The sequence below is a fragment of the Babylonia areolata genome, chromosome 3 (genome assembly GCF_041734735.1).
Source record: "Babylonia areolata isolate BAREFJ2019XMU chromosome 3, ASM4173473v1, whole genome shotgun sequence".
Taxonomy (NCBI): domain Eukaryota; kingdom Metazoa; phylum Mollusca; class Gastropoda; order Neogastropoda; family Buccinidae; genus Babylonia; species Babylonia areolata.
Genome location: NC_134878.1, coordinates 62,884,141 through 62,911,809, shown reverse-complemented (window position 1 = coordinate 62,911,809; position 27,669 = coordinate 62,884,141). Strand labels below are relative to the sequence as shown.

The window sequence follows — 27,669 nt, the reverse complement described above, 5'->3', positions numbered from 1 at the left end:
TGAAACACTAGATTCAAATGATCCACAAATGGTCTTATTTTGTGGATTGGGTCAGGTCCCTCTTCACCTGGCATCACATATGTAGTGTTGTCACTGATGTGCAAAAAGGAAAGAATGTCCATATAACGGTTCCTTGACATTATGACTGCAGTACGACGCATGCAGAGATGGGTGTCGTGACCAGTAGTCAAACAGCTTGGGCTTCTTCACCATGCCCATGTGGATGCAACAGGCAATGAAGTTCCGGACGCCATTGATGGTAACAGGTCTCCACCTTGAAAAGATGGTCTTTGGTGGAACAGTCCCCCCACACCGTCGTCTCTTCTCTTCAATGGCACATCTGTTTGAAAGAAAGCAAAAACAAATAGTGAAATATTCTTTATCATTATTTCATTGTCATTTATTAAATATTTTCTACTTCTGTCATACACTTACAGTTACACTATCGCTATGATTACATTGTTTACCTCACACAGAACTGAATTTTACATCCATGAAAAGATCAGCTCTCACACACACACACACACACACACCCAAAAAAAAAAACACTGACAGTCACAAAGACATGTACAGTCTAATGAAAAAAGAGAGACTAGAACACACAATAATCATGTTACATAATAATAACAAATGAATAATAATGATAATAATAATAATGGACAGCACACTATCCACAAATCTGCTCAAGGAGATTTACAAAACATGGTTTTATACATGACACATTATACAAATGTTATATGAATATTCTAATTCTAAACACTAAACTCGCACACACACACACACACACACACACAAACCCCATACATAGTGATACAATCAAACATACATGTGCATGACAGCTCCCCTCCTCACATAAACAGCACCACACACACATGCATGCATATGATTACTCATGTACTCATAAAAAAAATAATAAATAATAATAAACAAAGAATGTTGTCAAATAACTGACCTGGCGTATTCATTTGTCTCGTGTTTTATGTTCTTCATGAAATCATCCGTGAAGAACACACGATATGCATCGAGAGCTGTTGGACTGTCATTGGCTGCAAACACGTGATCTTGCAAACCACACTGTGGGTCGGGTTTGAAGTCGGGTTCTCGGGGAAAGTTTCAAAGGTTCTTCACCCGTGTTGTCCCGTCATCATCTTCTCCTGCCTCGTCCGATTCGTCAATTTCAGTATCGGCATCATACATAGGGTCTTCTCTGTCCTCTTCCAACTCGAAATCAGCAAACAAATCTATCGCATCACCATCAACTTGACCACGCACATCACTTGCGTTGGAGGAACCAGAGGCTTCGTTGTCGCTTTCGTATGATGAATTATCATCATTTTCTGGAATGTCATGAATGAAGTCCTCTTCTTCGACACTTTCTCCACTACTTTCGTAATGACCTATATTCAGATCCTCGTCTGATCCTTCTTGTAAGATCAATTCAACCGCTTGTTTGTCACTGATATTTCTCTGATACCTCGCCATGTTGTGTCAAAAGTGAGAATGAAAGAGTGACAGGGGTTGGGTCGTTTGGAACTGAATTTAGCCAATGAAAATCCGAGTGACAGTGTTCAAAGGTCACAGATTGTGACGTAGGATAAAGGAATTTTCCATCCGTAGTCTTTGTTTGGCTGAAAACGGAGTAATGCGGTTATGGTTAATTTTAGAAACCTGCTGCGAAAATCCACGCAGTGTGTTCACAGAGCCTCACAACACGCTGCGATGATTCTCGCAGCGTGTGTACAACCGGTGGGTGGCCCACTGCATGTTTGCTCACAGCGTGTTGCAAAAAAAGTTAACTGTTCAAGGCACAAATAACCATTTCAACCACAACGATGTGCTTGAATTAAATCTGAACATACTCTAATACAGGAGCACCTACCAGCCTGATATTAGAATCCTAATGGATTTATCCACTCCTTTTATTTTTTCTGGCCAGATTTCCACATAATCAACTTTCCACTGATCACCATTACCCCCCATCTAAAATTCCCTGATCCATTTTTCATTTAATATACACATGCACATGTGCATGACTGAAGTCTTGTCTCAATGGCACCTGAAAGGAATGAGAAGTAGCTAAAGGCAGCTGTCAGTTGGCTCTACAAAGGGGCAGGCAGCCTGTTGTGCAAGCCACTCTGTGTTAGTAAAGCACTTAAGAGTTTGGTCTTGGGCTCAGAGTTAGGTGCTATAAAAGTATCAATAATCAATGTAACAAGATGACTGGAAAGAACTGATTTTTTCCCTATTTTTATGCCTAATTTGGTGTCAACTGACAAAGTATTTGCAGAGAAAATGGCAATGTTAAAGTTTACCACAGACACACACACACACACACACACACACACACAGACAACCGAACACCGGGTTAAAACATAGACTCACTTTGTTTACACAAGTGAGTCAAAAACTGGAACCAGAAAATCATCCTATAGCCAAAGATACCAGAAAATCATCCTACAGCTAAAGATATTTAAAAACTGGAACCAGAAAATCATCCTACAGCTAAAGATATTTAAAAACTGCAACCAGAAAATCATCCTACAGCTAAAGATATTTAAAAACTGGAACCAGAAAATCATCCTAAAGCTAAAGATATTTAAACACTGGAACCAGAAAATCATCCTACAGCCAAAGATATTTAAAAACTGGAACCAGAAAATCATCTTACAGCCAAAGATATTTAAAAAAAAACAGAAAATCATCCTACAGCCAAAGATATTCAAAAACTGGAACCAGAAAATCATCTTACAGCCAAAGATATTAAAAAAAAAACAGAAAATCATCCTACAGCCAAAGATATTCAAAAACTGGAACCAGAAAATCATCCTACAGCCAAAGATATTTAAAAACTGGAACCAGAAAATCATCCTACAGCCAAAGATATTCAAAAACTGGAACCAGAAAATCATCCCACAGCCAAAGATATTCAAAAACTGGAACCAGAAAATCATCCTACAGCCAAAGATATTCAAAAACTGGAACCAGAAAATCATGCTACAGCCAGAGATTTAAAAACTGGCACCAAAATACCATCCTACCTTTGATGTTGGGGCTGGACACAATGTCATAAATGACGATGGCAGCGAAGACTGTTGTAAAAAAGAACACCAGAAGTCCCCAGGGGAAGTGGCTCTGATTCATCTTCTGCAGAAGTTCCTGAAAAACACAATTTCCAAAACTGTTCTACCCCCTTAAAGAAAAATTTGTCATCTCAGTCACACAAAAAACCTTTTATATATAATAGTTAAAGCTTTTTTTTTTTAAATGTGCATGTCTGTTAGAATGTGTTAGTCAGAAAGTCACTCACTCACACACACACACAGAAACACACACACACACAACACATACATAATACACATACAACACATACACAAAACACACACACACACACACACACACTCTCTCTCTCTCTGTGCCTGCCACTCAGACATAACTTGGACGGGCACAATAGCCAATGGTTAAAGCGATGGACTTTCAATATGAGGGTCCCAGGTTCGAATCTCAGTAACAGCGCCTGGCAGGTAAAGGTTGGAGATTTTTCTGATCCCCCAGGTCAACATATGTGCAGACCTGCTTGTGCCTAAACCCCCTTCGTGTGTATATGCAAGCAGAAGATCAAATACGCACCTTAAAGATCCTGTAATCCATGTCAGAATTCGGTGGGTTAAAAATGGAGTATGGCTGCCTACACGATTAAAAACGGTCATACACGTAAAAGCCACTCGTGTACATATGAGTGAACGTAGGAGTTGCAGCCCACGAACTAAGAAGACAACGACGACGACGTACCTTTGTGGTGGTGTAGCAGATATCAAAGCCCTCCATGGCGGTGTTTCTCTGGGCGACCAGCTCCTCGTTTGTGACAGCGAAGGAGCGCAGGGTCTCCCTCAGCAGGTGGCGCTCAGACTTGCTCAGCAGCTCCCAGTTCTCCATCAGGTGCTGCAGCAGCACTCTGAACACCACAGAAACTTTCAGTTTCCGTTTCTCAAGGAGGTGTCACTGCATTTGGACAATTCCATGTACGCTACACACACATCTGCCATGCAAGATGCCTGACCAGCAGCATAACCCAACATGCGTTTAGTCGAGGCCTTGAGTGCGTGCTTATATATTTGTGTACCTATTCAGAGTGGATATATATTTGTGTACCTGTTCAGAGTGGATATATATTTGTGTATCTATTCAGAGTGGATTTCTTCTACTGAATTTTGCCAGAAGACAACTCTCTCTTTGCCATGGGTTCTTTTTCAGTGCGCCAAATGCATACTGCATGCGGGACCTCGGTTTATCGTTTCATCCAAAGAACTAGACGCTCAGTTTGATTTTCCAGTCAAACTTCGGAGAAAGGGCGAGAGCGGGATTCGAACCCACGCCGTCACAGACTCTCCATATTAGCAGCTGGGCATCTTAACCATTCTACCACCTCCCTCCACCACAGACAACAATATCATCAAACCCACACCGTCACAGACTCTCCATATTAGCAGCTGGGCATCTTAACCATTCTACCACCTTCCTCCACCACAGACAATATCATCGAACCTACACCGTCACAGACTCTCCATATTAGCAGCTGGGCACCTTAACCATTCTACCACCTCCCTCCACCACAGACAACAATATCATTGAAAACAACAACAAAACAAACAAAAATTGTCACATTTATCTGTGATAAACAAAGGTCTAAAACTTGTCATGACGGGCGCAATAGCAATGGTTAAAGCATTGGACTTTCAATCTGAGGGTCCTGGATTCGAATCTCAGTAACAGCGCCTGGTGGGTAAAGGGTGGAGATGTTTCTGATCTCCAAGGTCAACATATGTGCAGACCTGCTAGTGCCTGAACCTCCTTCATGTGTATAAGCAAGCACAAGATCAAATACGCACGTTAAAGATCCTGTAATCCATGTCAGTATTCAGTGGGTCATGGAAACAAGAACATTCCCAGCATGGACACCCACGAAAACAGAGTATGGCTGCCTACATGGCAGGGTAAAAACGGTCATACACGTAAAAGCCTACCCCTGTACATGTATACAAGTAAATGTGGGAGGTACAGCTCAAGAACGAATAAGACAACTTGTCAAACATATATATACATCATGTGCAACGCTGCCCACAACTCCAATCACAAGTGCTTGCCTCGTTTTGTTCAGCTCAACAGATCAAGAGAATTCTTAAGAAAAGTAATAAGTAACAGTTGTTTCAAGCAGTGCAAGACTACAATTACTGCAACACACACACACACACAAAGCACAAAAGTGTACACACACACACACACAAACATGATTATAAATACATACACACACACACACACAATACAATGGCATGTGTAAGAGGTGTGAGGTAGGAGGAGTGTGTGTGTTGAGAGTGATGTTACACCATCTCAAATGGTATTTTCAGTTAATCTGTATCTTGAATATTTTTATTATATTCCTTTACTTACGCCACACGTATTGTAAAATGTGCTTAGAGCCTGCAGGAATAAATGCAACACAAATACACATCATCATCATCATCATCATCACCATAGGCACTCACCCAGACTGCGGCAGGTGCTTGGTGTACATCTGGCACCAGGTGCTCCAGGAATGCTTGTCGGTGCCAAGACACAGCACCAGACACAGCAACACCTGCCACACCACACAGTGTAAAGGAATAAATGGTGGGCGTAATAGGCGACTGGATAAAGCGTTGGACTTTCAATCTGAGGGTCCCTGGTTTGAATCTCAGTAACGGCCCCCGTTGGGTAAAGGGTGGAGATTCTGCCCATCTCCCCAGGTCAACGTATGTGCAGACCTGCTTGTGCCTGAACCCCCTTCGTGTGTACATGCAAGCACAAGATCAAATACGCACGTTACAGAACCTGTAATCCATGTCAGTGTTTGGTGGGTTATGGAAACAAGACGACTGAATAAATGAATGACATGGACACTTATATAGTGCCTATCCTCAGTCGGCAACCAAGCTCTAAGCACTTTACAAACATGGTGTCATTTGCATAACAGGCTGCCTTGCTGGGTACAGCCAACTGACGGCTGCCGTTGGGCACACATCATTCGTTTCCCGTGTCATTCAATCAGATTTCAGACACACACACATACACACTCAGACAGACATGTAACATTTTCACGTGTATGACCGTTTTGTTTATTTACCCTGCAATGTAGGCAGCTGTACTACGTCTTCGGAGGTGTGCATGCAGGGTACATTCTTGTTTCCATAACCCAATGAACGCCAACAAGGATTACAGGATCTTTAACATGCATATTTGATCTGTATGCATATATACATGAAGAGGATTCAGGCACAAGCGGGTCTGCACATGCTGACCTGGAAGATTGGAAAAATCTCCACCCTTTACCCACCAGACGCCGTTACTGAGATTTGAACCCGAGACCCTCAGATAGAAAGTCCAACACTTTAACCACTCAAAAAGGCATTGCTGCATTTGGACACATACATATACACTACACCACCTACATCCGCTAGACTGATGCCTGACCAGCACCATAACCCAACGCGCTTAGTCACGCCTTCAGCGCATGCATATATTATCATATTTGTGTACCTATCAGAGTGGATTTCTTCGACAGAATTTTGCTGGAGGGCAACACTTAGGATGCCGTGGGTTCTTTTTCAGTGCACGAAATGCATACTGTACACAGGACCTCAGTTCATCGTCTCATCTGAATCACTTGAAGCTAGGTTTGATTTTCCAGTCAAACTTGGGAGAAAGGGAGAGAGACCAGGATTCAAACCCAGACCCTAAGTAATCATGTATTGACAGATAAATGTCTTAACCATTCTGCAACTTTCCTCCACAACACCTACACTGCTGCAGCTCATTGACTTGCATGCTTGCACACACACGAACACACATGCAGACAAATACAATACCCTGACGTAATAACATATTCATCCACAGACTCATTCTACGACCACACTCCAAAAAAGGATCCATATAAAATGCACTACCTGATGTCCAACATACTTAGAATCAGAACAGAAAAGGCACTATTGAACAGTACACAAACGACTCGTAAGCAGTGCACAGTGTCCTCTGGCGTATGGCCTCGTGGCTGCCTAACAATCAAAGTTCCCTTTGGACTGCTGGCACTGAGACTGCAAGCAGACAAACCTGGGTGTTGATGTGTTTGGGGAACATGGAATAAGCGGCGAAAGAGTAATGTCAATGAAACAGTGCAGATGATAGGGCAGCAAAAAAAAAAATATATATATATAATATCTCTGTATTATCCACTGTCTTCTTCTCTTCTGTCTAACTAGAAGAATTAAAATTACAAAGCTAAAGCTAGGGCCAACCTCTTGTTTCATGGCTGCCGAACAGTTGGGCTCTGCTCTGCGAAGGTATGACGCAAAGAAGTTGCGCAGGTTGGTGGATGGGCTGGCTCCATACGCAATGTTCTGAAATACAGTGACAGTCCCATAGTTACTGAACAGCAGGGCAAAAAAAGAATACATCACTGATGGCAATATTCTGCAATCAAATAAATAGACATTTTTAATAATGTAAAACTTTTTTGTTGTTGTAATTTCAAAAAGAAAAAAAAAAAGTTAAGAAATTAAAAACAAGCAAAAGTAATTCAAAGGATTTTGTTCTGAACACCCTAACTTTCTGACACTTCCCAGAAACAAATTAGAAATTTCAAAATAATGTTTTTTTTTCTGAATATGTCACATGGGGAAAGACTGACAGCATGGGGACAAACAATAATACTTGAACACTGATTATAATAATATTACCTAAAACAAGAGGCAAAGCCTTCAAGACTCACTTGTGCTTCACGCTTCATCCAGTAAAGGAATCATGAGGAGAAAAAAAAAAAGAGATTAAAAGAATCGCTGAAAAGTCCTCTGTGTTAAATATGATATATAAAATAAACTTGGGAGAAAAAATTATTTAAAAAAAAAAAGCATACGAGTGGGACCGAACCTTGCACATTCAGATCTGATGCAAGCAGACTAATCCCCAAGGCTGCGGCTCAACTGATGTCCAATGACTAAATTTAAAACTCAAAGCAATGTTGACATTTTCTTCTTCATGCAATAAATAGATGTGATTGTAGTGGATGTAATAACGCCGTTTAAATCAAGTTTTTTTTGTGTGTTTTACTATATCTCGATTATTCTTTTATTTCGGCAGTAAAGGAGACATTGCCATCTCCTTCAAGCACATCGCAACACATTGTAGATCTCTAGATCTGCACAAACCAGTCTATAATGGGCTAAAAGAAATGATGGATTCAATTTTTCTTTATGTTCATTCCAGTTAATTCAGTGTCCACTTTAGACTATTCATATGCAGACATGGCAGGAACAAAACCAGAACTACAACACATAGAACAGCAGAGGATCAAGTGGTTTGGACACCTCACACGTATGCCTCTGAACCAACCAGCTCTTCGGGCATACAACACCAAATACTCTGGCTGGAGAGCCAGAGGAAGACCAAGACGGCGCTGGAGCGACTCAGTGGCAGACACCCTCAGAGCCCACAAGATGTCCCTCCTACACGCCACTCGCCTTGCTGCAGACAGACAACTGTATCTCCCCGCAACGCCCACCGGTACAAGCGGAAGGAAAAAGTGAAAAGTGAAGTGATATGCAGTAAACACGTCGATGGTGTAGTTAGTATCACTGTAAGTGTTCTGTCCAGACTTTGTGTTTCTTTCCTTTTGATTGCGAACAAGAAACACGAGGTCATGTCGTCTTCGAACACAACCTTCCTCCTTGTCGGCCAAACTCAGTGGAAAGCAGTTTTTAGAATTTTCGGATTTCGGAACATATCTCAACAAAATAAACCATTAATGATTCGGAAATGCGGCTTAATTCGGGAGACTTACAACCTGTTATTGGTATGACTGTGAAGATTTTCTTTCATACTATGTTTAAGCCAATTTTGGTATTGGCAGACGAAGTATTTCCAGAGAAAATGGCAATGTTTAAGTTTACCATGGACACAGAGACACATGCACATACAGACAACCAAACACTGGGTTAAAACATAGACTCGTCTTGTTTACACAAGTGAGTCAACAATAACTCAAAAGCATGACTGTCAACCTGAACAAGCTTTTCCACATATGCATAAAATGATTTACTCATATTTTCACAACTTAATTTTCTAACACAAATAAAACATTGTGCAAAACATGAATATCAATCCCAATCATAAGCTATGTTAATAAATATTGATAATAGTACAGCCCTCCCTCCTCCCATACAACAGACACTGAAATATAATAACTAGATAACTTCCTGAAACAGCCAGCATTAACTTGATAAACTATCACAAATAAATGAATAACAAAATAAATAAAAACAAATCTAATAAATACAATTTAAAAGATTTAAAAGAGAAACAAAGCATACTGGCGCTGAAACGCTCAAATTCCAAAAGCAGAGATAGCTAATTAAAAGTAATCAAAAGAAATGAATACAGTAAAAACAACCAAGCGCTCTTGTTCAATGCTATCAATAAGCTTTTTTTATATATTATACAATCATAAAAGAATGAAACATCAATAACATGCATCCTCCACACACCACACACCCACACACACAATGATGATGATGACCACGATAACAATAATGATAAATGATGATGACAATGATAACAATGGTGAGTTTACAGATACATTTCTTGAGACAAAAAAACAAAAAAACATCCACCAATGAACCAATAAAGGCGAAACGTCCAGCTGGTCATATCTGAAACACAAAACAAACAGCTACTCTCACTCCCCTCACTGACACACACACACAAAAAAAACCACCAACAACAACATGAACAACATGAGCGTGTCCTCACCTTAACATCCGGATAGACAGCCTGCAGACGTCTGCGAAGGTCACCCTGGATGTTGATGGTCGGGGAGAAAATGGTGTCCAGCAGGTTGAAGTACTCACGCAGCCCCACCTCCCCATAGGCTTTCTGAGGGTCCTTGTGCCAGCTGACACAGACACAAAACAGCAGCTGTAGGCTTGGAGAGGACCGCCACAGTTTCAGTTTCTGTTTTTTTCAAGAGGCATCACTGCGTTTTGGACAAATCCATATCCCGTTGTAAAACGTACCAACAAGCACTCTCACTTAGGATGCATGAAGAATGGGAGAGGGAGAGTGGGGAGGGTGGTGGGAAGGGGGTTTCGGAAAGAGTAGTCATGAATGATTTATATAATTTGTAATATTTTTCTTTCATGTAAAGCGCCCTGAGCTCTCAGAGAGAAAGGACGCTACATAAATGTACTTTCTTATTATTATCATTATTATCATCATTATATGCTACACCACATCTGCTAGGCAGATGCCAGAACAAAGCATAACCCAAGGAACAGGGTGCATGCTATGTATACATTAGTGCACCTATCAAGAGTAGATTTCTTCTACAGAATTTTGCCAAAGGACAATGATCTTTCTTTGGTCATGGGTTCGTTTTCAGTGCACCAAGTGCCTGCTGCTGAACATGGGACCTCAGTTTATCGTCTTATCCAAATGACTAGACACTCAGTTTGATTTTCCAGTCAAGCTTAGGAGAAAGGGCGAGACCGGACGTGACCCAGACCCAGAATTTTGCCAGAGGACAACACTCTTTTTGCCATGAGTTCTTTATCAGTGCACAAAGAGTGTGCTGTATACAGATCCTTGGTTTATCATCTTATCCGAATGACTAGACGCTCAGTTTCTTTTTCCAGTCAATCCGAGGAGAAAGGGCGAGAGCGGATGAGACCCAGACCCTCAAAGACACTGCATTGGCAGATAAGTATCTTAACCATTCTGCCAACTTCCTCCTGTATGGTCAAAGAAAGTGCAGCTTAAAAGAGACAGGCCATTCCAACATACACAATCAAGATTTACAAACAGTCCAGACTGTCCTCTATATATCACCTAATATTTATCTTTTGTTGTTTATGGCCCTCCTGGCCACACAGGGCCATATCAGGGAAAAAAGCTGTAAATATTAGTCCTGTAAAACAGAAAAAAGAACAACAACAACACACACACATAAAAAAGAAAATCAAGAAATAATCTAGGTGAATGGACCAGCAAGACAGAAAAAAAAGAAAAAGAAGAGTTGATAGGAAAAAAAAAAAAAGAAAAGCCTAAAACAAAGAGAGCAACAGAAAAGAAAAAAATTCCAGCACAGAAATTCCAGAAGATGGGGAAACTATTTATACTAAAAGAGCCCCCTTGACATCCCATTAGGGCGAATTCATTTCATAACACAAACAGCAAGAAATGATAGTATCAATGTATGTGTAATCAATCGTTAGTATAAACTCTCTAACGCATTCACTGAAACATGCTCGCATGCACTCACACAGAAGCACACGCGCACACACACACACAAACATGTACACACACTCACACAGAAGCACATGCTAACACACACACACACACACACACACACACATCATATCATCGTGTACTCACACAAACAAGTTCTCCAGATACTCCACAGGGAAGGCAGCCACGGAGCGAACACCGAGACAGGGCAACATCAGATCCAGCCACACTGAAAACAAATCACAAAACAAAAGTCATGGTTAAATACAATATGAAACACTAACAATAAAGGATCTCACATAATCCCTTGCAAAATCAAGTGGGAAGAATTTTTCTTTTCATACAGTTTCTTTCAAAGCACAAAATTTATATAAAATGGAAAACCACAAAAGGAAGTATCCTCATGGACATATAAATAAAAATAGAGAATGATATAAAAGAAACAAAACAGCCATAATGACTTTTCAGGTGCATGTGAAATGTTTATGTGTGTGTTAGCGGTGTACTTGTCTTAAATGAGGGAATATTCAATAACATATGTGCATTAGCTGTGTACTTGTCCTGTATCTGGGAATGTGTGTGTGAAATGTGGTGCTAGGTTTCCACACACAAGCATGTGTATATATGTTATATATATTAATGTGTGTGAGACATACGCAACTCTGTATTTCGTTATCACACTATTCTTCTTTCTTTTTCTTTTTTTTATCATTTCTACTCTCCCTTTTCTCTACTGATAACAAAACAAAACACAAAAAATTGCATTAATCACGTATCCATTTTATCATCTGAAAAATAAATTCTGACTTCAATTTTTTTTTCAATTAACTTGTTTTATTTCATGTTAATGATATACACAAGCCTAGGATAGGGAGGCTCTCAAAGCTTGACTGGTGCGTTGGGTTCATGCACAGGTCAGGCATTTTGGTTGGGTTTTTTTCTTTTCTTTTCTTTCAGACGTGATGTAGTGTATACGGAACAGTGAAGTGTTGGCCAAGTGGTGATGCGTCCGCCAAGGAAATGAGAGAATCTGAACGCACTGGTTCAAATCCCACAGTTGCCAGTATTTTCTCCCCCTCCACTAGACCTCCAGCGGTGGCCTGGATGCTACTTATTCAGATGAGATGATAAATCGGGGTCCCGTGTGCACTTAGCACATGTAAAAGAACCCAGGGCACTTGGCAAAATTCAGTAGAAAAAATCCACTTCGATGGGAAAACAAACAGAATTGCAGGCAGGAAAAAAATACAAAAAATGGGTGACGCTCTCAGTGTAACGACACGCTCTCCCTGGGAAGAACAGCCCGAATGTCACACAGAGAAATCTTTTGTGACAAAAAGAGTAATACAATACAGATCAATACAAAATACAGTCCACATGTTTTGACAGCTCCTGGGAACAGAAACTTGAACTGAAGCTCACCTCTCAAGCCACAGCAGAGATCCACCATACCACACTGACCAATGGCCCACAGGATGGACAGACACTGGGCGGGGCGGTTCACACTGGTCTTGATCAACTCCAGGTACTGCAACACAACACAGTTTCACTTTCTCAAGTAGGCGTCACTGCATTCAGACATATCAAAATACGTTACACCACATCTGCCAGGCAGATACCTAACCCGCTGCATAACCCGACGCGCTCTGACAGGCCTTGAGTGCATGCATATATATTTATGTACCTATCAGATTTCTTCGACAGAATTTTTCCAGAGGACAACACTCTCGTTGTCATGGGCTCTTCTTCGGTGCGCCAACTGTGTGCTGCACAAGACATTGATTATCATCTCATTCGAATGACTAGACTCTCAGACTCTCAAACTTGGGAGAAAGGGCAAGAGCAGGATTCAAACCCAGACCCTCATAGAATATCTGTATTGGCAGATAAATGACTTAACCATTCTGCCACCTTCGACCAAACATATCTCAACTTGCAGCCTCCTACATTCTGCATGTGTGTGTGTGTGTGTGTGTGTGTGTGTGTGTGTGTGTGTGTGGCACCAGGCACCAACCTCTTTCTCAGACTTTTACTACCTTTTATCTGTATCTTTTGTTTGCTGCCCATCCAACCACACAGGGCCATACAGATGAGATGATAAACTAAGGTCCCGTGTGCATGAAAGACATTAATATACTACTGTTCAACTTCATGCTATCTTGCTGCCAACAAGCCAATGTTCCTTATATTCTTTTCTTTGGACATTAATAAAGGGATTTGATTAACTGACTGACTGACTGTTTCTTTCTTTCTTTACCACTTACCTTCTCCGACTTGGACTGCACAACATTGGGCTTGTGGAAAGCCAGCACCTGGAGGAACACCTTGTAGCCAGCCGTTGACAGTCCTGAGCAAACAACAACAAACAAGAAAACATTATGACGGGCGCAATGGCTGATTGCTTAAAGTGTTGGACTTTCAATCTGAGGGTCCCGGGTTCAAATCTCCGTAACAATGCCTAATGGGTAAAGGATGGAGATTTTTCCGATCTTCCAGGTCAACATATGTGTCTGCACTCCCTTCGCAATGTATAAGCAAGCGGAAGATCAAATACGCACGTTAAAGATCCTGTAATCCATATAAGCATTTGGTGGGTTATGGAAATAAGAACATATCCAGCATGCACACCCCCAAAAACAGTGTATGGCTGCCTACATGGCGAGGTAAAAACGGTCATACATGTAAAAGCCCACTTGTGTACGAAACGAATGAATGTGGGAGCTGCAGCCAACGAACGAAGAAGAAGAAGAAGAAAACATTAATAAATAAAGGGAGGTAAGTGAATTTCCTTGAAACAAAAGTCCATATGAAATTTTTGTTTCTCTTTCCAGTGATCAGTGTTCAAGGCCCTGTTTCCACATGGCACTGTGTCCTGGGGAAAGACACTTAACTCCAACTTGCCTCACTCCACCCAGGTGTGAATGGGTACCTGACTTCAGTTGGAGAAGGTTCAAATGGCTGAAGGAGAGGACTGGGCCCTGCCTTCCTACGCTGGATCCTAGACACAGTGAATATCAATTACCTGACCTGACGGCCACAGAAGGATACGGGACATTCAACCTTCAATACTTTTAATCAATATATAATACATCTACAGATGTACAAGGTATACAACCCACTGGGAGGTTCTAAGCTAGCTTACTCTGGCTTGATATTGTGTGTTCTTGTATGTTACACAGCAAAAGTTGCAGTTCTATTCTCTCCACTCTGCAGCTAGCACAAATCTACACACATCTATTCTTGGTCAGAGATTCGTTCATTTATTTATTTATAGTCTGTTCATCAGAGAGATAATGCAGTTTGCGGAGACATCCCACTGTTCTTGATCACACTGAGATTCAGTGGATCAACAATCAGAATACACTCTTCTTCTTCTATCCTAAAGTCTCTGACCATATGGGCACCACTGGTGGGTTGCCCGGTGACCTGGCAACCCCTTCTCTCCATTTCTCCCTGGTCCTAGAATCTGTCAGGGTGTCACTCAGCCTCAAGCCTGTCCATTAACTTTCTTCTTTTTTTTTCTTTTTCTTTTTTGACTCACTTGTGTAAACAAAGTGAGTCTATGTTTTAACCCGGTGTTCGGTTGTCTGTGTGTGTGTGTGTGTGTGTGTGTCCGTGTGTCTGTGTGTCCGTGGTAAACTTTAACATTGACATTTTCTCTGCAAATACCTTGTCAGTTGACACCAAATTTGGCTTAAAAATAAGAAAAATTCAGTTCTTTCCAGTCATCTTGTTTAAAACAATATTGCACCTCTGGGATGGGCACAAAAAAATTAAAAAAAGAAGCCTAATTATATGCAAACTGCATTTACTGTTATATTTATATTTTTTGTATTCTCTAAACTTGGCACTTTGACCTCTTATTCTGACACAACAACAAGAGGAGTCATTATTATCATTTTTTGTTCAAACAGGAACTTCTTTTGCTAAGCATGGAATTTTTATTTATTTTGCAAACGTTTTGGTGCAGATAGTAAAAAAGGGAAATTACTCTGTAATTAATGCTAGGGGACTTAATTTATCACAAGTGAGTCTTGAAGGCCTTGCCTCTCGTCTTTTTTTGTATCCAGTAAATGTGTACCAGTCTACTTACCTTTGCCAGACTGGCTGATCATGCACTGCACGGAGTGGTAGAAGACGTGGTCCAGGCTTTGCTTGGAGCATTTCTTGAAGAGGCTGTTGATCACCTTCTGGCAGGCTGCAGACAGCTGGTTCTGAGGGTAGTCTGGAAGCAGGCACCAAACAGCTCAGTCTGGGCAATGTAGGTAATGAAACATTTACTTTTTTCAAATTCAACACACAAGATGATAGTATATCCAGCACAAGCTGTAAAAAAAAAAAAAAAAAAAAAAAAAAATCCACATTTCCTGCCAAATAATCAAAAACTACAAGCAACCAACCTCAACAAAGTAATGTAATTATGTACATTTTTAACATTCAGCTATTGTCATAATGTGCTTGGACTTCAGATCAATTTATGTGTGTCAAACATTATACCACGTGGGAACTATTTCCATGCTCAATCTTGTGGGTGAATGTCTATGAACAGGCACACATCTAACCCCATGACTGCTGAACCTGGGTGAAACCAGTGTGGCATTAGTTTCAATTGCATTGCCCGCTTTTTCTTATAAATACTTTTCAGTGACATCACTGATTCTGCTGAACAAAGGCATTATAATCCCAAGACGAAGACGTTCAAATAAAGAACAGTGACTGACATCCTGACTTTTAAGCTCAGTCACATGTCAGTGGGGTAACAACCCCTCACTGATGACCATACTTGTCAGCAACAGTCAAGGGGTTGACGTGAACACAAAAAAAGGATGGTGTAGATCAGTCTCACTGTCTGAAGACAGGAAGACAACAAAACAAAACAGACTGAAGGGCACTGAGTGGAGTGGTGGCATGGTGGGTACACACACACACCTGACTGGGAAGTGAGAAAACCTCAGCATGCAAGATCAAATCCCACACTAACCAGAATTTTCTTCCCCTCCACAAGCCCTTGAGTCATGGTGGTCTGGACGCTAATCATTCGGATGAGACGATAAACTGAAGCTCCATATACAGCCTGCACTCAACACACATTCAAGAACCCACGTCAACAAAACAAAAATCCCAAGAAAAGTCCACTCTGACAGTAAAACAAATTCATTTGCAGACAGACAAAAAGGGTGGTGCTACACTGTAGCGATGCACTCTTCCCATAAAGAGTAGACCAAATTTTACAAAGAGAAATCTGTAGTGACAACATCAACAACAAAAAAACAACAAAAACAAAAAAGAGAAGTAAATGATACAATAATAGCACAGCATTACCTTTAGGCTTATCCTTGAACATGAAACACCTCCAAACACAGAGTATGGCTGCCTACACGGCCGGAAAAAAAACGGTCATACACACAAAAACCCACTCATATACATACGAGTGAACGTGGGAGTTGCAGCCCACGAACGAAGAAGATGAATCCTTGAACAAGTAAATAATACAATAATAGCAGAGCATTACCTTTAGGCTTATCCTTGAACGTCGGGTCAGCGTCAGTGACCTTCTCCAGCTTTAGGTTGATGTAGGAGGCCAGGTCCTTGAGCCACACATCCTGGTTGTCTGGGAAGTGCAGCTGGGACTGGCCCACCACCGACTCCAGCTCTGTGTGGTTAATCTGCAAGGAGGGAAGGTGGCAGAACAGTCAAGATGCTCATCTGCAAACTGCATCAGTGAGGATCTTGGTTTGAACCCTGGGTCTCCACCTTTCTCACAAGTTTGACTGGAAAATCAGTGAGGATCTTGGTTTGAACCCTGGGTCTCCACCTTTCTCACAAGTTTGACTGGAAAATCAGTGAGGATCTTGGTTTGAACCCTGGGTCTCCACCTTTCTCACAAGTTTGACTGGAAAATCAGTGAGGATCTTGGTTTGAACCCTGGGTCTACACCTTTCTCACAAGTTTGACTGGAAAATCAGTGAGGATCTTGGTTTGAACCCTGGGTCTCCACCTTTCTCACAAGTTTGACTGGAAAATCAGTGAGGATCTTGGTTTGAACCCTGGGTCTCCCTCCACCTTTCTCACAAGTTTGACTGGAAAATCAAACTGAGCGTTCAGTCGTGTGGATGGGACAATAAACCAAGGCCCAGTGCGCACACTGATAAAGAACCCATGGCAACAGCAGTATTGTCCTAGGGCAGTACTCTGCAGATGAAATCGACTCCGATATGATACTTACAAAAATATATGCATGCACTTAAGACCTGACTACCATGTTGGGTTATGCTGCTGTCAGGCATCGGCCTAGCAGTTGTTGTGTCGTGTGCATCAATTTGCAAGAATGTAGGGATGCCTCCTTAAAAAACTGAAACTGTGGCCAATCTGCGAAAGACATGTACCTCCATTCCCAATCACATTTTTCAACGAGGGTTCCCAGAAATGTAACCAAACAAAATTCCATATTTTCCCCAGATCTTTACCAGACCCGACCGAAAATTTTCCGAACCAGTCACGAAGCTAAACTTAAATCCAAGTTTCACCAGCTACACCACAGACAAAAAGAAACAGGCAGATATCCTTGTTCTGACATTTAATTTTCAACACTTTTTGTTTCTTTGTTTTGTTGTGTTTTTGTATGAAATTGCACTGGTCAAGGGTTTTGTTAAAAATTCTTAGTCAGAATTTTCATTATTTTCAAAACTTTCACAGTGCTTAGACTTGGTCATGTGACCTCTTCATAATTAAACAGATTGGTCATTTTGAAAGCAAATGGGTCAGGACAAATATCCTTTTCTTTCTTCCCCACTGGCAATCCTCCATGCCCCCTCCCATGCCAAGCAATGTGTATTTTCATTTGTACATTTTCTGTCAAGCTCTTCTGGATACACACAAACATGTGAAACTCTCTGTGTGTATATATTGTGTGTGTGTGTGTGTGTGTGCACATGCGCATGCGTGTTGTTCTTGTTGCTGTTGTTGTTGTGTTATGAAGTGCAGCGAAGGAAACATTTCCTGTTCAAGAGTACCTATATAGGTACTTATGCACTATTGTGGATCAGGGAAAATCACTCTGAAACAGTTAACAATCAGACACACACACGCACACACATGCACATGCACACACACACACACACACACACACACAACCACACACACACTCCTAAAATCCCATCTTACTGCCTGCACACACAAATATACACACACCCATAACAGCATAAGTAATGCGCATCCTGTTCTGAATTTCAGATATGTTCAGACAGAGATCAGGGAACAGATACAGTGATAACATGTAGTGGGTACTAAGTATTGCAGGGAAATCCTTCTTTGTGGCTGATAATAATTATTGCATAAGCCTGCATGTTTCCAGTAATATGGAAGCCAGCAAGGATGGTTTTCCTAGTTTAGTTCGGTGTGTGTGTGTGTGTGTGTGTACGTACGTACGTACGTATGTACACGCTTGCATGCGTGCATGTATGATTCGAGTTTGTAAGCTTGTGTTGACAAGCACTCAAAAAGCACTTACAAGTTACATATATATATATGCTTTAAGCAGGACGTCAGCTCTCTATCTTATCTTCAGACCTATTTACCTTACATTTGGGTTTGGCATACTCTTGTAAAAAAAAAAAAAAAAAAATAAAAAAAAGTGAATATTCAGGCAGAAAACAGTGTAATATTCAGGCAGAAAACAGTTTTAGAAGCCTATATAAAACAGTTTTAGAAGCCTATATAAGGTCCTGGGACAAACTCTTAGTCATCAGTATCTTCTTTTCTGAGTTATGAGTTGTCTGATCAATGACATTATCTAACTGGGTCACATTAAGTGATTAAATGTTTTACTTTGCGAGTAATGCAATCAGACAAGTGAGAGAGAGAGAGGGGAGGTAGACAGAGTGTGTATGTGCATGCACACGTGTGCCCAAGCATAAGTGTGTGTTTAACATCTCTTCCAACAACAGCAAAGTGTCTGGTTCAAAACAGCACTGCCTAAAAGTACAACTAGTAAAAGCACAGAATGCAGACTGATGTATAAGTTTGAACTGGCATGTCATTAAGTTTCAGTAGTGCTGTGTGCACTGTGAAATCCAGCCAGTAAGTGGGTGGCTTTAACAGTTCATACAGCATGTCAAGTGCTTATTGGAAATCCAGCCAGTAAGTGGGTGGCTTTAACAGTTCACACAGCAGAACTGTCAAGTGCTTATTGGAAATCCAGCCAGTAAGTGGGTGGCTTTAACAGTTCACACAGCAGAACTGTCAAGTGCTTATTGGAAATCCAGCCAGTAAGTGGGTGGCTTTAACAGTTCACACAGCATAACTGTCAAGTGTTTATTGGAAAATTCACCCAGTAAGTGGGTGGCTTTAACAGTTCACACAGCATAACTGTCAAGTGCTTATTCAGTTATTGGAAATCCAGCCAGTAAGTGGGTGGCTTTAACAGTTCACACAGCATAACTGTCAAGAGCTTACTGGAAATCCAGCCAGTAAGTGGGTGGCTTTTACAGTTCACACAGCATAACTGTCAAGTGTTTATTGGAAAATTCACCCAGTAAGTGGGTGGCTTTAACAGTTCACACAGCATAACTGTCAAGAGCTTACTGGAAAATTCACCCAGTAAGTGGGTGGCTTTAACAGTTCACACAGCATAACTGTCAAGTGTTTATTGGAAAAATCACAAACCAGCAGCCCTCTGCTTCAAACAATCTTTCTATCCAATTTTCCATATATCATTTCATATGCGTGTCAAAGATTTGCAAGCTAGCACTGGTAAGGCTGCTGTATTAGTGTGTCAGTGTTCTAACTTTGGTACAAGAAGAATAGCCCTCACAATTTCCCAAGCCAAATATGTCAAACTTAAAAAAGTTAAAGCAAACATATTTCAATACAAATAATAAACAATAAAGAAGACACACACAATGATGAAGTCAAACATGTATCTGTAATATCAACTCAAAGGCACAAACAAACAATGACACAGTCAAACATGTATATCAACACAAAACATCACTGTAAACAATCAATACATTTCAACTCAAACTAAAGCCAGTAAAGGGGAAAAAAAAAAATGAATATTCACCTGAGCCAAGGCAGAATCCAGTGCCGGAGACTTGGAGCTGGTCTCCCGACGGCCGTTTTGTTCCACTTTCTTCTTTTTGGTTGTGGTTTGGGAGTGGGGCCCGCGCTGCTTTCCTGCAGAATCGCTCGCACCGCTGGCAGTACTTCGGCTTTCACTGGCATTGAAGGCATCATAGATGGTGCGATCTTCTTTCACCGGATCTGTCAAGCATTCCATTTTCAAACATTTGGCTAGTATTCTGTTTGATCATCATTTTTTAATATGTTTTTTTTGTTGTTGTTTTTTTTTGGGGGGTGGGGGTGGTTGATAATTTTTATTAGAAGGATAATGTTTTCATATATATGGCCTGAAATAAGACTGAGCACAAAAAGGAAAGTTTCAAATAGTTAAACTATTACATCAAGATGACCTAGACAATCTACAGCAGTGGTCAAGAGAGTGGCTCCTCCACTTCCATCCAGAAAAATGCAGTGTAATGAAGCTAGGAAACTGAAAACCGGAAGCAATTTACTACTTGAAAGGGAAAACCAACAATGGGGAGGAATACATCCTGGCACTTGCTGAGAGTGACGTGGTGAAAGACCTGGGAGTGTACATTGACAACAAAGCTGGATTTTAAGACGCATGTGGCAACAGTTACTGCAAAGGCTAACAAGATGGTTGGTATAATAAGGCGTTCCTTCAACTACCTATCTGAAGATCTGTTTGTTCAATTGTTCAAATCCCTGGTTAGACCCATTTTGGAATATGGGCATTCGGTCTGGACCCCACAGTCAAAAACATTGTGCAGAGAGGTGGAAGACGTCCAGCGACGGGCAACGAAACTGAATGGTCATTTGAAGAACAAGCTTTATCATGAAAGACTCGCTTTGCTTAAGCTACCTAGTCTAGAACACAGGAGGCAGCGGGGAGATATGATTGATTGCTATAAATACGTACACGGAATCTAAAAGACCACAAATCCCAAACTATCACCTGCAGTAAGTAGAGACAGAAGAGGTAACAGTTTAATGCTAAATAAATCACATTTCAGACTGAAAGTGCGCCGTTCCTTCTTTACAGAGCGAGCTGTTAATAAATAGAATGGTTTGCCAGACAGTGTTGTGACTGCCCCAACCATGTCATCTTTCAAGACTAGGTTAGACGCTCATTGGGCCAACTCTCCAAGTATTTATGATCCAGTATGCTATCATCAGGCCACACATGCTGGAATACTGTATCCAATTGAACGACGAACAGGCCTTCACAGGCCTCAAACGTCTGATTCCAGTTCAAGTTCCAGTTCAAGTGAACAAAACTGAGCTTAGCCAAGGTCTGAGTGAAAATATATCTTTAACATGTAAAGCTTTAGTATCATAACTATAAGTGGTAACTAGAAATAGAAACTGAAAGTGATCAGAACTGAGGGATTTTTCCTCAGCATCCAAGGGGTGGTTATCAAAGGTTTCCAGATGGTTCCAAATCCATTTGCTGGATACTTGTAGAAAACAGAGAGACAGGCAGTGCGACAGAAAGAGAACAGGAAAAATAACATGTGTCCATATTATGTATAAATGTTTGTTCAATAATATAGTTTATCTTGGAAACATGACGTCACGATTCTTCTCCAAACAAGGCAACATTGAACATCTGTTCAGTGTTTGATGTCGCCGGCACTCTTGCTCAACCACCGTGCAACCACATGCGTGAATATGATGAATTAAAACATCTATATCTGATCACATATATATGTACAGGAAAACATTCGACATGTCTTCAATTTATTTAAACATTTTATGCGATTGAAAAACTGTCGAAAACTCACATTTTCGCATCCATATCATATGTAACCACAGTGATGACGTGACAAGCTCTGGGCCACTGAGGCCATGCTGTCTTAGGGGGTCAGTCAAACCTACTGATGTGAATGCTAACAACTTACCTCTGGTTTCGATTTTTGGCATCCGTTCAACAAATGTCTTTTTCTGAGATTTGGTCAGGGCCGGAGACTGAGCCTTCCCTTTTTTCGTTTTCCCAACCACTTCCCACTGACCAGCAGACGCCATGACGATTCGGTAAGTACTCTTTCGTGAGTGAAGTCAAGAGGAGTCTAAAACCTTCCCATAGCTCTCGCGCGAGGTTTACTTCCTGTACATTCCATCGTTGAAAGAGTTCTTGACAACGACACGCTGACTGACAGCTTCTCGCTTTTAAAATGTAAGTTAACTATGTTAAGGTTTTGATATCTGGTTTATATTATTCTGTGCCATTTTAAAGTAGTTTTTGTTATTTCGTATGCAGTGTGCATCAAATTTGTTAACTTTCCTCTCTGGTTTGAGTAAGTGTTGGTGCCAGACATAAACAATTGGTCTCAGTTGTCTCAGAACTCTGACTCCACTGCATCTCTGCAGATTTAATCAACGATCGCACAATCCACTCTTCATTCGTCTCTGCTAATGGACATGTAGGACGATGAGATAAAGTGCATGGCTAACCCAAATATATAAAATTGTCAGTGGCAATGTAGACATCCCTCCAGACAAATTTCTCAAGAAAGGATCCAGCAAAACAAGACCAAATCATCGACACAAATTTGTCCATCTTAGCTCCTCCTCTGGCCCTTATAAATCCAGTTTTTTCCCATCAACCATCCCCGCCTGGAACTCCCTGCCTGCAACAGCAGCAGAGGCTCCCTCCATGGTAGCTTTCAAGAGGGAACTGAACAAGATCACAGTTTAATCCCCCCCCTTTTTTTTTTTCTTTTTTTTTTTAGTATCCTCCAGAGGGATGCTGCGAGTGATGGTGGGAGGGAATATATATACATGTTCTTTCTCACTGTCACTCCCTCCGGTAGGAAGATAGGTCTACTTAGGTTCTGATTAGGTTTATATAATAGACTTTTTCTTTTTTCTTTCTTTTTTTTTTTCTTTTTTTGTTGACACCTCTGCGCACACAGGTCATTAATAGTCAGTAATGATGGCTGACCTTCCAATTTGAAGATTGAAGATTCATCGAAATGTCGACGTTGGTGGCACAGACCAAAGAAGAACAAGAAACGAACGGGAAAGAGAATTTGATTTAATTCAAAATGCTGCATTGTCTGCTTCAACCAAAACAGAAAATTCTCTATCGGCTCACTCAGAATACCCGCCAGCAAATATCAAAAAGAAAAACGAATGAGTTACTGACACACCCTTCCCAGATCACCATGTACACAATAGTTATTATGTAAAAAGAAAAACATTCAGGTAAAACAATGTTACTTTCTAAGATAGGGTGAAACAACTGTGTCTGTGTGTATGTGAGTGTGTATGCATGTGTGTGAACATAGTTGGAACATGGGGAAAGGCATTGTCTGCCGCAATGGCAGAAACAGTCTGATGTGGTACTGTCTGTTGTAAAAGCTGACACAATGAAATATGTATGCATGTGTTTGATTAGTTGACACAAACTGATATAATAATATTTTATAATATAATATTTCATTTTTTATATAGCGCTATAATATAAGCTTAATCAAGCTCTAAGCGCTTTACAATCAAGTACCTAGAGTGAAACAAGAAAGCATATAAAAAGTAGTAGAAACAAAACAGAATCATTAATATTATAAAAACACTATGGTTAAAACTCACAAAGTAACATGCTCTCAATACTATAACTGTTACACTCCAACACTCACACAAACACACAAACCCATTTTTCATTTAAAATACATACATGTAAAAAGGAGCATAATTATAATTTGAATGCCATAGATTTTGTAAAAATTGTAAAATAAAATTTTGGATAAAAAAAGGTAAAAGGGGTAAAAATCAGCAGTCATTCTCCCTTTCAAACCACACCACCACCATCCATCTACCCACCCCCATTCTTTCTACACACCCATCACACATACTCACATTGCCATGCACCTGGGATAACAGCACTATTTGAGTGATGACAAGTATATATTAAAGAGATAAATTTTAAGATTTGCTTTAAAGGTAGATAGATGAGTTGTTTGTCTGAGAGCAATAAGCAGAGAATTCCAAGTTGTTAGGCCGAAGACGGAAAATGACCTCTTTCCACAGGAGTTAGGGAAGTATCAGGGAACAGTTAGCTGGGAGGAATCAAGAGATCTCAGTGTTCTGTTTGGCAAGTACGGGTTAACAAGCTCAGAAAGATATGAGGGTGTGATATCACAATTCAGGCACTGAAAGCATAGACAGGCAAGTTAATATTTAATTCTGGCTTGAACAGGCAACCAGTGAAGTGTCCGCAGGAGAGCAGTAGCACTCTCTCTCCTTGACTTTTTAAGGACGAGTTGAGCTGTACTATTCTGTATTTTATGGAGCTTGTAGAGTTTATCACTGGGAAGGCCAGCTTTGAATTACAATAATCTAGGCTGGAATAAAATGAAGGCAACAGCAAGTTTGTTGGCAGCATCAACAGACAGGAAGGGGCGGATTTTACTAATCTTACAAAGCTGAAAAATAAAGAACTTTACACAGGTGGTTCACATGAGTTTCCATCGTGAGGGATGAATCGAGGTAAAAAAACCAAGATTGCGGACAGAACTAGAGAAAGAAATTTCAGAACAAATGATAGATGTTGTATTTATCTGCTTGAGCTTGTATTTTATTACTAGTCAGTATGAGTTCTGTTTTGTCATTTATTTTTAGTGTCATCGTCCATACCCTTACAGTTACTTACACAGTCTGGTGTTGTACTGTCTGTTAAAGTAGTTTTACTTTCTGTCTCAAAGGACACCCACCATCACATAATCGTTGTTCACCTGATTTTACAATGAGAAAATAAAAAGCATAAGAAAAAAAGCAGCAAATAAACAAGTATATAAAAAGGAGAAAAAATACATCACTGTGTACTTTAAACCTTCATTTAAATCTATTCCATGCTTGATGTTGCAGGAGTCAAAGGCCACCCACCAGCTCCCGCCCAACCACGGGTCGGGCGCCTGGCACAGGTACGATCATCGCTCTCCTTGCTTGTTTATTGAAAACAGTTATTTCTGGGGGGGGGGGGGGGGGGGGGGGGGGGATGCTGCTGAATCTTAATGACAAACTATGTGTTAGCATGAAATAAAAATTGCATGTTTGTTATACATTGAAATGAAACTTCTGTGTGTTTTGATTGTGTTTGTGCATTGTTGTCAAGTTGTGTTTTAGGGTGCCAGTTGTTTTTTGGGCATGTGTTTCAAGAGTTTGTTTCTTTTTCCCAGTGCTTTTTTTCTCTCTCTTAATTTAGGTGTTGTTGTTTTTCCAAGTACTGTCAGAAAGAATTGTAGAACAAGTAATAGAGTGAAGGGAGAAGAATGTTCAATTAGCAGCTTCGTGAAGTATGGTTTCTGTAAAACTGAAAGTACTTTAATGCTCCAGTAACAGTTTATCATGTTTTGTTTTGTTTTTTAAATTGAAAGCAAATCAAAGGTTCTTCAGCCATTCTTTGCAATATATATGCCGTACGCATAGTTATAAAAAAAATTTTTTTAAAGCATTTCTGTATATATATATCAATGGTGAATTTTCCCCTTAATGTTGGCTTTCTTACCCCCACCCCCACCCCCCCTCAACCCTCCACCCTCACCCCACCCCCCAAAAAAAAGAAAATAATAATAAAATGATTTTTTTTAAAGTTGATTAGCTGAAGAGGCTTGTGTTGTCATGCACCGCCTTTTGAGGTCTCATATTTTCACGTACATCAAATAGTTCTATACAGTCATGCTTCTGTTCATATCTATACATGTTTGGTGTGGGTTTTTTTTTTTTTTTTTGTATCTTGTCTAGATCTGTACATCATGCATTGATTTATACTTTCAGTGTTATGTGTCGCATCTTAGAAGACAAATTTTTTTGTATATGTTTCAAAATGCAGAACTTTTCTGTTGCACATGTTTTGTGAACAGCTGCTGGTCGGCAGCCAGGCACTGCAACCCGTCTTACAACCGCAATGGTAACAATATTAATATTCATACTTCTTGTCTGTGTGTGTGCATGTTTGTGTATACATGTGCATGCGTGTATGTGTGTGTATGATTATGTGTGCCTGTCTGTGTATTTCTTTGAGTGCATACATGTAATTCTGTAACTCATTCAACCATGCGCCTGCCTGAGAGGCATGGGTCGTTGATCGCCATTCTCTGCCTAAGCCCGCCTGACAGGCAGGCGAAGAATCCCATTTATTTTAACCGGTTCGTCACCTCATAATTATGCATTAAACTGCTGGGTAAGGGAAGTAACTCCAACTTCCTTCCTCACTGGCACGCAAAGTTTCGTTCCGACTTACTGCACTGTAAGTGCTCAGTGAAATCATGATGGACTCTCGACCCAGATAATGACGATTTGCCTTATAATTCTTCCAATAATTCTTGGGAAAGTGAAAGAGATAAAAACTGCAACCAGTCTAGACAAAGTGGCAGACATTTCAATCAAGAAGATAGCCCACAACCTTCAACATCAATGGAAGCTGACATTTTACTATTTCTGTTTTTAACCAGTAGAGTGCCTATAAGATGTCAGCTGACGTCCTACAAAAAGTATTGCCATAGTGCCTATAAGACGTCCACTGACGTCCTGCATATGTTCTGATTTTTCCTTCATTGGAGTTTGGTTCAGTTCACATAAACAGACTCTGAACAGTTAGTTTGATGTGTCTGGATTATAAAAATACTATTTAAATTAACTTACATCAGGTAGAAGACCTATTTCTACTCGATAATAATTTGCTAACTGACCACATGATACACTCGTGGAAAAAGGGGTTGCATCATGTGCAAACAAATGCATTGAAAACTGTGTCCAGTAAAGCAAGTAGTCACAGTCAGCAAATTTACAAAATTTTGAAAGCTCTGCTTGTGATTATGGACAGCTTTCGCGATGAAGAAGGATCTGTCTTGTCTGATGATTGACTTGAAAACGAAGGTGATTGACAACGACAGTTATGAAACTAACAGCCCATTTTATGGTAATTCAGTCCGTCCATCCATTCAGAGAGCGTTTTTGAACAAGTGGCTATGACTGACAGAATTCGTGCAGCCAGTGTTGGAAGAATGGAAGGAGAGGGAGAGAAGTGATGTAAGATAATAGGTCGAATGCCAGCCAGAGGTCATCAAGGGGGCGTGATTTTTGGGAAGAGTGAACTCACATTTCAAAGCAGACAGAAGGCAATTGACAACCGCCAGTGCCCCACAATTTTCACGAAATGCAGTGCTGAACCTGCACTGGCCGTGAAACACGTGCTTTTTGTTTTTAACACTTTTTTTCCCCGCTGAATCAGAAGGATGACTTGTTTGAAGAGGTGGCAGGCCAGATGCACAGCAGACAAAT

General features: G+C 40.6%; 2 protein-coding genes across 3 annotated transcripts in view; one reads left to right on the top strand and one right to left on the bottom strand.

The window, feature by feature from the left end:
- LOC143280187 (transmembrane protein 214-B-like) overlaps window positions 1-22,431 on the bottom strand; it is a 33,908-nt gene extending 11,477 nt beyond the window's left edge. For both annotated transcript variants that reach the window (XM_076584789.1, XM_076584790.1), the window contains exons 1-12: window positions 22,290-22,431; window positions 20,369-20,568; window positions 16,820-16,973; window positions 15,401-15,532; window positions 13,572-13,654; window positions 12,730-12,835; window positions 11,455-11,536; window positions 9,835-9,976; window positions 7,326-7,427; window positions 5,541-5,632; window positions 3,790-3,952; window positions 3,039-3,156 (exon numbers count right to left, since the gene is read on the bottom strand). In XM_076584789.1, coding sequence (XP_076440904.1) covers window positions 3,039-3,156; window positions 3,790-3,952; window positions 5,541-5,632; window positions 7,326-7,427; window positions 9,835-9,976; window positions 11,455-11,536; window positions 12,730-12,835; window positions 13,572-13,654; window positions 15,401-15,532; window positions 16,820-16,973; window positions 20,369-20,568; window positions 22,290-22,413 — 1,498 coding nt within the window. In that variant the 5' untranslated portion in view covers window positions 22,414-22,431. The remainder of the gene's footprint in view (window positions 1-3,038; window positions 3,157-3,789; window positions 3,953-5,540; window positions 5,633-7,325; window positions 7,428-9,834; window positions 9,977-11,454; window positions 11,537-12,729; window positions 12,836-13,571; window positions 13,655-15,400; window positions 15,533-16,819; window positions 16,974-20,368; window positions 20,569-22,289) is intronic.
- A 26-nt stretch (window positions 22,432-22,457) lies between these two features.
- LOC143280186 (intraflagellar transport protein 74 homolog) overlaps window positions 22,458-27,669 on the top strand; it is a 40,903-nt gene continuing 35,691 nt past the window's right edge. The window contains exons 1-3 of the mRNA XM_076584788.1: window positions 22,458-22,564; window positions 25,255-25,310; window positions 26,250-26,296. Coding sequence (XP_076440903.1) covers window positions 22,563-22,564; window positions 25,255-25,310; window positions 26,250-26,296 — 105 coding nt within the window. The 5' untranslated portion in view covers window positions 22,458-22,562. The remainder of the gene's footprint in view (window positions 22,565-25,254; window positions 25,311-26,249; window positions 26,297-27,669) is intronic.